Here is an 11254-nt window from a genome sequence, read left to right on the forward strand (position 1 = left end):
AATTACTTGCTATGCATCAAAGAGCTGGACAATTACTAGGATGACAGGAGAAGAATCAATGCCTTTGAGTTGTGCTGGAGAAGAGTCTTGGGCATCCCATGGATTGCCAGGAGAACAAACAGATTATCTTGTCCTGGAGAGGGTAAAACCAGGCTGTTCCTTGGAGACAAGGATGTTAAAGCTCTGCCTCACATACTTTGGACATGTGGCCAGAAAGGCCTAGTCTGTGGAGACAGACATCACGCTTAGAAGGGTAAAGGGACAGCACAGGAGAGAAAGATCCCAGGGTGAGATGGAGTAAATGTGTAGGCAGGGAACTCCTAGAAATTCAATCTGGCTTCAGGCTATGGCACAAAGAATATCATTACTGATGTCAGATGGATCTTGGTTGAAAGCAGAGAATACCAGGAAGATGCTTGCTTGTGTTAATATTGACTATGCAAAAGCATTTGATTTTGTGGATCATAACAGATTATAACTAAAATTAAAAGAAAGAATCCCAGAACACTTAATTGTACTCATGTGAAACCGATGCATAAATCAACAAGCAGTTGTTTGAACAGAACAAGGGAACACTACATGGTATAAAATCAGGAAAGGTTTGTGTCAGAGTTGTAACCTTTCTCTATATTTATTTAATTTGAACTATATGAAGAACAATGTGGCATCAAGATTGGAGGAAGACTCATTAATAACCTGCATTATGAAGGTATCACAACCTTGCTTGCAGAAAGTGAACAGGACTTGAAGCAGAAGATCAAAGACCACAGCCTTCTATATAGGTTATATTTCAATATCAGGAAAACAAAACCTCCAGACCAGAAGACAAGATTATGATGTTGTTATTCTGACTTCATGTATTGCCAAAATAACAAACAGAGTTGCTTGTGACTCATAGCGACCCTATGTACAACAGCTCTGAACACTTCTCTATCCTGAGCCAACCTTATTGTTTCTGGCACACCTAGCCCTGTTACTCCAGCCACTAAGTCAATTCATCTCATCAAGGGTCTTCCACTCTTGCACTGTCCTTCCACCCTCCCAAGCACTATGTCCCTCTCCAATGACTAGTTCTTCCTTGCAACATGCCCAAAGTATGTCAGGTGGAGGTTCGGAATGTCTGCCTCCAAGGAGCAGCCTGGTTTCACCTTCTTCTGGATGAACTTGTTTGTTCTCCTAGGTATATTCAAGACTCTTCTCCAGTACCACAACTCAAAGGCATCAATTCTCCTTTTATCATCCCTAGTCATTGTTCAGCTCTCTGATGCATAGCAAGTAATTGTGAAGGCCATAGTCTGGATCATGCACATCTTAGTCTCCAGACTGACATCATTGCTCTTCAGTACTCTGGAGAGGTCCCTGACAACAGACTTTCCCAATGCAATTTGTCTTTTGATTTCCTGGATGCTGGAACCAAGAGTATTGATTGTGAAGCCAAGCAACTGAAGTTGTTAACAATCTCAGTCTCTTCACCATCTATCATGATTTGGTCCAGTGATGAGAATCTTTGTTTTCTTGATATTGAGCTTCAGTCCATATTTAAGGCTGTAATCCTTCACCTTTTGTACAAAAATGCCCCAGGTCCTCCTCAGTTCAGCAAGATGATAATATTGTTGTTGTTGTTGTTATGTGCCGTCGAGTGGCTTGCGACTCATAGCGACCCTAAGTACAACAGCCCTAAACTCTGCTCTGTCTTGTGCCAATCACACTGTCTCTGAAACTCCCATCCCGATTATCCCAATCACTGAATCAATCCACCTCATAGAGGGCCTTCCCCTCCTGCGCTGTCCCTCCACCCGCCCAAGCATGATGTCCTGCTCCAAGGACCAGTCTCTCCTCACAACATGTCCAAAGTATGTTAGACGGAGCCTCAGAATCCTTGCCTCCAAGGAGCCACCCGGTTTAACCCTTTCCAGGAGGAATCTGTTTGTTTTCCTAGCAGTCCATGGTATTCTCAATACTCTTCTCCAGCACCACAGCGCAAAGGCATCAATCCTCCTTGGTCATTGTCCAACTCTCTGATGCATAACAAGTGATTGTGAAGACTATGGTCTGTATCAAACACACCTTAGTCTCCAGAGAGACACCATTGCTCTTCAGTACTTTGGAGAGGTCCCTAACAGCAGACTTTCCCATGGCAATGCGCCTTTTAATTTCCTGGCTACTGGTGCCAAGAGTGTTGACTGTGGAGCCAAGCAAACTAAAGCTGTGAACAATCTCAATCTCTTCACCATCCATCCTGATGCTGCCAATTGGTCCAGTGGTGAGAATATTTGTCTTCTTGACATTGAGCCTCAATCCATATTGGAGGCTGCAGTCCTTGACCCTCTGCCCCAGATGCTTCAGGTCCTCCTCAGTTTCAGCAAGCAGGGTTGTGTCATCCGCATAACGCAGATTGTTGATAAACCGTCCACCAATCTTGACCCCACATTTCTCCTCATAGAGCCCAGACTCCCGGATAATCTGTTCTGCATACAGGTTGAAAAGGTACGGAGACAGGACACATCCCTGGTATACGCCCTTCCCAATTTTGAACCATGCAGTGTTCCCTTGCTCTGTTCTGACAACTACCTCCTGGTCCAAGTATAGGTTTTGCATTAGAACGATGAAGTGTTCTGAGATTCCCATTCTTCTCAGAGTCAGCCACAGTTTGTCATGATCCACACAGTCAAACGCCTTTGCATAGTCAATGAAACACAGATAGACAAAAGATGATAATAGATGGAGAAAATACTGGAGTTGTCAATGATTTCTTTTTACTTAAATCCACAATCAACACCCATATTAATAGCAGTCAAGAAATCAAAGGACATGTTGCATTGGAGAAAACTGCCATCAAGGACCTCTCCAAAGTGCTAAAGAGCAAGGATATCAGTTTAAAGATGAAGGTGCACCTGATTGAAGCTATGGTATTTTCAATTACTTCCTATACATCTGAAAGTTGGACAATGAATAAGGAAGATTGGAGAAGAATCTATGCCTTTGAATTATGGTGTTGGAGAAAAATACTGAAATATCTCATATTGTTGGCAGGTTCTATCAAGTCAAGTTTGACTCAAAGTGACCCTATGAACAGCAGATCTGAACCCTGATGTACCCTGTGCCATCCTCACAATCTCTGACATACGTGAGCCCACTGCTGCAGTCACTATGTCAACCCATTCGGCTGAGGGTCTACCTCTCTTTTACCATCTCTCCACCTTTCCAACCTTTCCCCTCCAAGGAGTAGCCTCTCCTAGCAACATGTCCAGAGTGAGCTGAAGCTTTATAATCTTTGCCTCTAAGGAGTACTCTGACTTCATGTACTGCCAAAATAACAAACAGATCTGTCTTGAAGGAAGCACAGCAAGGATGCACTTCAGAAGCAAAGATGCTTAAACTCACTCACATACTTTGGATATGTCAGGAGAAGCCAGTCGTTGGGAAAAGACTTTATGCTGGAAAATGTTGAAGGTCAGAGAAAGAGAAAAAATCCTCAACAAGATGTATTAACACAGTGACTGTAATAATTGGCTCAATCCATCAGAGATAGTGAGATCGGCACAGGATAAGACAAGGTTCGGATATGCTGTTCATAGAGTCACTATATATTGCAGTTGACTTTAGAGCACCTAACAAAACTAGAAATAGAAATTCTATTTCAAACTTAAGGAAGTCCATAAATATTATGTGATTTGCCTAACATCACTCAGAAAAGCAATTGTGGGGTCTTCATAAAGAGAAAGTAAAATCTCATCTTGAGCCAGTTTTTGGAGATGACTCTGTTAGAGGAGAAAGGAACTCAGCAAGCATGTGTTAGATTTCTCCATCTCTGTACTTATAAAGGTGTATAAAGAAAAAACAACTGCTCCTACTTCCCACATCCCATACCTTTGATGTGCTATATATTCAAGTTGGTATGTCTTTTCCATTAATCTACGTATGTCCTACCTTCAAGGGGTCCAACAGACCTGCCTCCCATGCCTGTCACCAAACCACTTCAGATGGTACCACGAGGCTCTCAGTTATATCCAGCACAACAAGCAGATGTTTATTACCAGGATCCTCGAGGAGCTGCTCCACTATTTGAACCCACACCTTATCAGCAGGGTATGTACTATACTCCACCACCTTGTGTGTCCTGCTTTGTTCGGCCTCCGCCATCTGCTCCTGAACCTGCTCCTCCTTACTTGGATCATTATCTGCCCTACCTCCAAGATCGTGGTGTAAATTCCCATTATGGCACACAACCACAGCAGTACCCACCTATGTATCAGCCACACTATGACAACCATCGCCTATACCCTGCTCAGTCTTATACAAGAGAGGAGATCTTTCGAGAAAGTCCTATACCCATTGAAATTTCACCTGCAGCAGTACCATCTTATGTTCCAGAATCCAGAGAAAGATATCAACAGATAGAGGGTTACTATCCAGTGGCTCCTCATCCCTCTCAGATCAGACCTTCATACCTCAGAGAGCCTCCTTATAGCCGGCTTCCACCTCCTCCCCAGCCTCATCCTAGTCTAGATGAATTGCATCGCAGAAGAAAGGAAATAATGGCCCAGCTAGAGGAAAGAAAAGTCATCTCTCCACCTCCTTTTGCACCTTCACCAACATTGCCTCCTACCTTCCATCAGGAGGAATTTTTAGATGAAGACTTGAAGATAGCTGGGAAATACAAAGGAAATGATTATAGCCAATACTCTCCTTGGTCTTGTGACACCATTGGTTCCTACATTGGAACCAAAGATGCAAAACCCAAAGATGTGGCAGCAGGAAGTGTGGAAATGATGGTCACCCTTCTTTGGAATGGGAGCAAATATCAGTCTCTTCCAGTCAGTTGTCCAGGTGGCTGTCCTCCAGATATCATGGCATACTTGAATGTGGACAGTAAAGGAATGAGAGACCAGAGGTTGGATCTTCAGAGAAGAGCAGCAGAAACCAGTGATGATGACCTCATCCCATTTGGAGATCGACCAACAGTATCTCAGTTTGGTGCCATCTCTCGAACTTCCAAAACAATATATCAGGGTGCTGGTCCAATGCAGGCTATGGCACCTCAGGGAGCTCTCACAAAGTCCATTAACATTTCAGATTATAGTCCATATGGAACCCATGGTGGCTGGGGAGGCTCCCCGTATTCACCTCATCAAAACATACCTTCTCAGGGACACTTCAGGGAGAGGGAGAGAATGTCAATGTCAGATGTGACCAGTCATGGAAAACCCCTTCCATCTGCTGAGAGAGAACAGCTACGACTAGAATTACAGCAACTGAACCATCAGATCAACCAACAGACCCAGCTACGTGGACTAGAGGCTGTTAGTAACAGGCTGGTGTTGCAGAGGGAGGCGAACACACTGGCAGGCCAGCCACAACCTCCACCACCAACTCCAAAATGGCCTGGAATGATCTCAAGTGAGCAGTTGAGCTTGGAATTGCACCAAGTGGAAAGGGAAATTGGGAAGAGAACTCTAGAACTCAGTATGGAGAACCAGTGTTCTCTAGACATGAAAAGCAAACTGAGTACCAGTAAACAAGCAGAAAATGGACAGCCAGAATCACAAAACAAGGTTCCAGCTGAGGACCTTACATTGACATTCAGTGATGTACCAAACGGATCAGCCCTGACACAAGAGAATATCAGCCTCCTATCAAACAAGACCAGCTCCCTGAACCTAGCAGAGGACCCCGACGGAGGAGGGGATAACAATGACGCCCAAAGATCAGGAGTTACACCAGTTCTGCTTCCTAAAATGTGAAGAGTCCTACATTAAAAAAAAAAAGAAAAGAAAAAGAAATTACTCACAAGTGGTAATTTTCATGTACCAGAATCTAGCTGGCTGTCCAGGAGCATGCCTTGTGGCCCCAGAGGCAGAGGTGAGTCCCACCATAAGCTCCCCTGCCCCATATAAGAGAATATTTTCTTCTGGAAGAAGCTATCACCTCACAAGGAGAGGACTATCTGAGGGGAATGAGTTTCCCATCTATAGTGGTGTGCAAGTAGAGTCTGGACAGGTTTTACCAAAGAAGTTGCAAAGAAGATTAGGCTGGTATGGAAAGTAAATAAAGAAAGGCAACTCAAAGATTCCTTCTACTTGAAAATTAAATAATCTCTTCTTTCCTTAACAAATAAGGTTTAGCTGTTTTACAGCAGGTCCTGTATGGGATTAGAATACAGGGAATTCTGCTCAAAACTCAGGGTTACAGAGGGAAAGTAAGGGACTTGTGAGAAAGGTAGGGTCATATGGGACCCTCAACTTGCCCTACTTTTCCCAGAACAGGGTTTGAAGATGAAGATGAACTAAAAAATATCTCTTCCCTTCAGAGACCCAAATGGGGGAGAAGGAGACTCAGAACCACTTAAAGCCAATCCATGACCCAGATTCACTGTAATTAACGAGCCCACGTCACTGTTGTGTTGGCTTCTGATCAACAACGTCTCCCCAACCCTAGTCCAGCTCTCTGGTATGAGAAGATTAAATCAATTAGGAGGAGGAGGAGATCTGGCTGGCACTGGTTTGGGGCAGAGGATAATTCACTTACATAACAGGGATTGAGGTTTGGGCTTGGTCCTCCAGGAGCAGGGGTAGATTCCAGACCCTGTGGAAGGGGTCTTCAGACTTTCAGGGTGAATGTAGGGGAGGATAACAGTGACTTCAGAGAAAGGCTCCATCCTCTATGTTCCTGCTAGAAATGAAACCCCACTCTCTGAACTTGGAGAGGACCAAAGTGTAAAATCACTATCTTGTCTTTAAATGGCATGTCCCAGAGTCATTCAGTAATGCAAATCTGGCTAAGCCATTCTCCTTAGCCTGGTATTCAAGGCCCTACAGTCTATTCAGGTATCTTTCTGTTTCCAAAAGGTGGTGTGAGTAGAGGGGAAATTACATCCTGATAGTCCGTTGGTGCCAAGTCATGGTGAAGCATTGAAGGGATGGAGGGATGGGCGCAGTTCTTTAAGAAATAGTGCCTAATAGTGGATGCACAGCATAACACTCTGTACTAAGTGGTATAAATAGGCCTGCATAGATGGGGAAAGGGGGAACAGATGAGGTAGGCTTTCCAAGGCCAGTCCAAGAAGCTTCCCAGAGGAGGCAGTATTTGTACTCACGGAGCCTTAAAGGAAGGAGAGATGAGTGGGAGTTCATCAAGCTGGCCTGATTGAGGAAGAGCTTTGGGTGGAGGGAACAGCATGTACAAAGGCATACTGGGTGAGACAGTTTGGCACACATTCAAGGAACTATGAATAGTTCATGTGCACGTAGCCTAGAGTTTCAGGCAAGGACGAGGGGGGATGAGAAATGAGTGGTATTTGGGCCTATGTTTTGCTCATTGATGACATGCCAAGGAAGTAATAAGGCAACTATTTCAGAATCTCTGATTAATCCATGCTTCCTGGGATTGATGGTGTTAGGCCCTGTGCTGGAACTGAGGTGGAGTCAGGTAGGGATGGATATGAGGGAACAGAGATAAATCTGACTCAAGCTCTATACTTCAGTAGTTCTAAAAGGACATATAAATATTCCTCCTTCTCTCTTGCCTCCGAGTGAGATTCAACCTCCAGGATGCACATTTCTGAGAGGTAGGGCTTGGTTTGTCTCAAGAATGAGGATGCTCAAGCAAAGGGGCATCTCAGGCCATGGGCAAAAAAGTAAGCTGGCCTATGAGGACTTGGTGAATGCATCGCCAAGAGTTTGTTGTTATTGTTGTTATGTGCCATCAAGTTGCTTGCGACTCATAGTGACCCTATGTACAAGAGCCCTAAACGCCGTTCTATCCTGTGCCAACCTTGCCGTCTCGAACCACTCGTTCCCACCACTCCACTCACAGAATCAATCCATCTCATCGAGGGTCTTCCTCTCCTGCACCGTCCCTCCACTCTACCAAACATGATGTCCCTCTCCAAGGACCAGTCCCTCCTTGCAACATGCCCAAAGTGTGTCAGACGAAGCTTCAGAATCCTTGACTCCAAGGAACATTCCAGTTTCACCTTCTCCAGGACAAATCTGTTTGTTCTCCTAGCAGTCCATGTTATATTCAACACTCTTCTCCAGCACCACAGCTCAAAGGCATCAATTCTCTTTCTGACATCCCTATTCACTGTCCAACTCTCTGATGCATAGCACGTAACTGCAAAGACTATAGCCTGGATCAGGCACACCTTAGTCTCCAGCTTGACATCATTGCTCTTCAGTACTCTTGAGAGGACCCTCACAGCTGACTTTCCCAATGCAATTCATCTTCTGATTTCCTGGCTGCTGTTACCAAAAGTGTTGACCGTGGAACCAAGTAAACTAAAACTGTTAACTGTCTCAATCTCTTCATCTTCCATACTGATTCTGCCAATTGGCCCAGTGGTGAGAATCTTTGTTTTCTTGATGTTGAGCTTCGATCCATATTGAAGACTGCAGTCCTTGACCTTCTGCAGCAAGCGCTTCAGGTCCTCCTCAGTTTCAGCAAGCAGGGTTGTGTCATACACATAACACAGGTTGTAGATGATTCTTCCACCAATCCTGATGTCACATTCCTCCTCATACAGCCCAGCGTCTTGGATGATCTGTTCTGCATACAGATTGAAAAGGTATGGAGACAAAATAGATCCCCGAAGGACCCCCTTCTTGATTTTGAACAATGTAGTGTCTCCTTGCTCTGTTCTGACGACTGCCTCTTGGTCCAAGTATAGGTTTCGCATTAGCACAGTCAAATGTTCTGGGATTCCCATTCTTCTCAGAGTCAGCCATAGCTTGTTGTGATCCACACAGTCAAAAGCCTTTGCATAGTCAATGAAGCACAGATAGACATTCTTCTCATATTCTCTGCTATCTTTCAAGATCCATCTAACATTAGCTATAATATCCCCAGAACCACGACCTCTTCTAAATCCAGCCTGCACATCTGGCAGTTCTCTGTTGGCATATTGTTCCAAACGTTTTTGGATAATCTTCATCAGAATCTTGCTTGCTTGTGATATCAATAATATTGTTTCATAATTTCCACAATCTGTTGGGTCACCTTTCTTTGGAATGGGAAAAAATATTTATCTCTTCCAAAAGTTTACTATCCACAAATCTTCAAGCACCTCTGTAAGTTATATTTTACATTTTACAGCTGAATAAACTGAGGTCCACAGATGTGAAATAACTTTCCCAAGGTAATTAAATCAGTAAATGATGGGACCAGAATTGGAATTAAAAACCCACAATCAACCCCAGAGTCTTTGAGTCTATTCCAAATCATGGTGATCTTCCACTGAGTTTCTAAGGCTATATATCAGTACAAAAAGAACCTGCCTCTCTTACTCCTATAGAGTGGCTGTTGGATTTGAACCCACACATTTGGGTTAGCAGTCTCACATGTAATCTACTATTACATCAGGGCTCCTTAATCTAGGTTTGCTATATTGATAACAAGAAGCTATCTTGGGGGAGCTCTGGTGGCCTAGTGGCAAGAAGCTGCACTGCAATTCCAGAGGCGCATGGTTCAAATCCACCAGATGCTCTGCTGGGAAAGGAGGGACAATCTCCTCCTATACCAGTCAGATCTGATTTGACAGTACACACACACAAAAAAAAAATAATAACATAATAATAATAATAATAAATTTTTAAAAAGATGCTATCTTGGGGGACACCAAAGTACACAGACATAACATAGTCCACAAAGGCAATGTTTTACATCCTATGTTGGTGAGTAATGATGGAAGTCTTAAAAGTTTTCAAGTTGTCATCTAACGTGCAACTATTGATCTCTCCCTTTCCATAAAAGAGAGATGAAAAGTACAGAAGTATGTTGTTGTTGTTGTTGATTGCCTTCAAGTCAAGCATGACTCATCGTGACCCTATGAACAAAAGGCCTGAAGCCCTTCTACATCTATCGACATTTATCAGAGTTCATAGAGTTCTGTAGGCATGTTATTTAGGAAGTGGATGACACCTATGCTTCCAATCATGTCATAGTATGTTATTGTTTTTATGTGCCACTGAGTTCTTGCAATGTATAGAGACCCTATGTACAGCAGCTCTGAACCCTTCCTTGTCCTCAGCCAGTCTCCCTAATTCCAACACACCAACCCCCATTGACCCAGTTACTGTATCAATCCATCTCATGCAGGGTCTCCCTCTCCTGTGCTGTCTGTCCACCCTTCCAAACATGATGTCCTTCTCCAAGAACTGATCTCTTCTGGCCATGTGCCCAAAGAAAGTGAGGTGGAGTTTCAAAATTCTAGCCTCCAAGGAAAAACTTGGTTTCACCCTCTCCAAGACAAACCTATTTGTCTTTTTAGCAGTCTATGGTATGTTCAAGACTCTTCTCGAGCACCACAACTAGAACAGAAGAATAGAAGCAAATAATATAAAGAACTAATAGACCATGTTAACCTCAAGGTCCACTTCTTGAGACCAAAAGAACTAGATGGTGCCTGGCTACCACTATGAACCACTTTCAAAGAGTCCACAGTATGAGGTTTTAGAGTAGAGAGAAATGTGGAACAAAATTTTAAAATATTTTAAAAGTACAGGCTTATTGGACTGAAGAGATTGTTGGAACCCTGGAGACTGTGATAGTCAGTCATCCTTTGAACTTTTGGTTCAACTTACAGTCAAACAATAAACAGGACTATAAGGTAACCAATAACACTAGGGAAACAGTCATTCCTTAGAATAGACAGCAACAATATAAAGTCAGAAATCAGCATTTGACCAAGGATAAAGTCCAGAAGAGTGGTTGTTGTTTTTGTTAGTTGCTGTTGAGTCAAGTAGATTCATAGCAACCTTGTTAACAACAGATCTGAATCCTGTCCTATCATGTGCCATCCTCATCATCTCTGACCATTCAAGCTCATTGCTGCAGCCACTGTGTCAATCCTATACCTTGAAAATCTTCCTCTTTTCCTGACCCTCCAGCTTGCCAAGAATGAAGTCCCTTTCCAAGGACTAGCTTCTCCTAACAACATGCCCAAAATATATATGATAAAGTTTCACCATCTTTGCCTTCAAAAAGCATTCTGGCTGCACATTTTCCAAGACATATCTGTCTGTTCTCTTAGTAATCTATGGGATATTCAGTACTATTCTCCAGAATCATAACTCAGAGACATCCATTCTTCTTCTGACATACGTATTCACTGTCTAGTTTTCAAATACATAGCAAGTGACTGAAAAGGCCACGGCCTGAATCAGTACTATGAAAAACTATACTCAAATATATATGAAAATCTAGAAGAAAGGGACAAATACCTAGAAAAACACAACCTACATCAACTGACACAAAC

The 11254-nt window shown here is 43.3% G+C and overlaps 1 protein-coding gene across 1 annotated transcript; it reads left to right on the forward strand.

Annotated features, from left to right (window-relative positions):
• Window positions 1–1832: 1832 nt before the first annotated feature.
• Window positions 1833–5744, forward strand: LOC102844998 (roquin-1-like). The gene is made up of 3 exons (XM_006885740.1): window positions 1833–1845; window positions 3928–4772; window positions 4860–5744. Exons 2-3 carry the CDS (start codon window positions 3960–3962, stop codon window positions 5742–5744), a joined length of 1698 nt encoding a protein of 565 aa, XP_006885802.1. The 5' UTR covers window positions 1833–1845; window positions 3928–3959.
• Window positions 5745–11254: the final 5510 nt, after the last annotated feature.

Source organism: Elephantulus edwardii, unplaced genomic scaffold, assembly GCF_000299155.1.
Source record: "Elephantulus edwardii isolate Elephantulus edwardi_28Jun2011 unplaced genomic scaffold, EleEdw1.0 scaffold00044, whole genome shotgun sequence".
Classification (NCBI taxonomy): domain Eukaryota; kingdom Metazoa; phylum Chordata; class Mammalia; order Macroscelidea; family Macroscelididae; genus Elephantulus; species Elephantulus edwardii.

What these genes read in the sequence shown, in the direction of transcription:
- LOC102844998 (XM_006885740.1), top strand. Translation starts at nt 3,960, where the DNA reads ATGCCTGTCACCAAACCACTTCAGATGGTACCACGAGGCTCTCAGTTA. An exon ending in CAGCAGGAAGTGTGGAAATG is followed by an intron (nt 4,773 to 4,859) that starts ATGGTCACCCTT and finishes ATCATGGCATAC; the next exon opens with TTGAATGTGGACAGTAAAGG.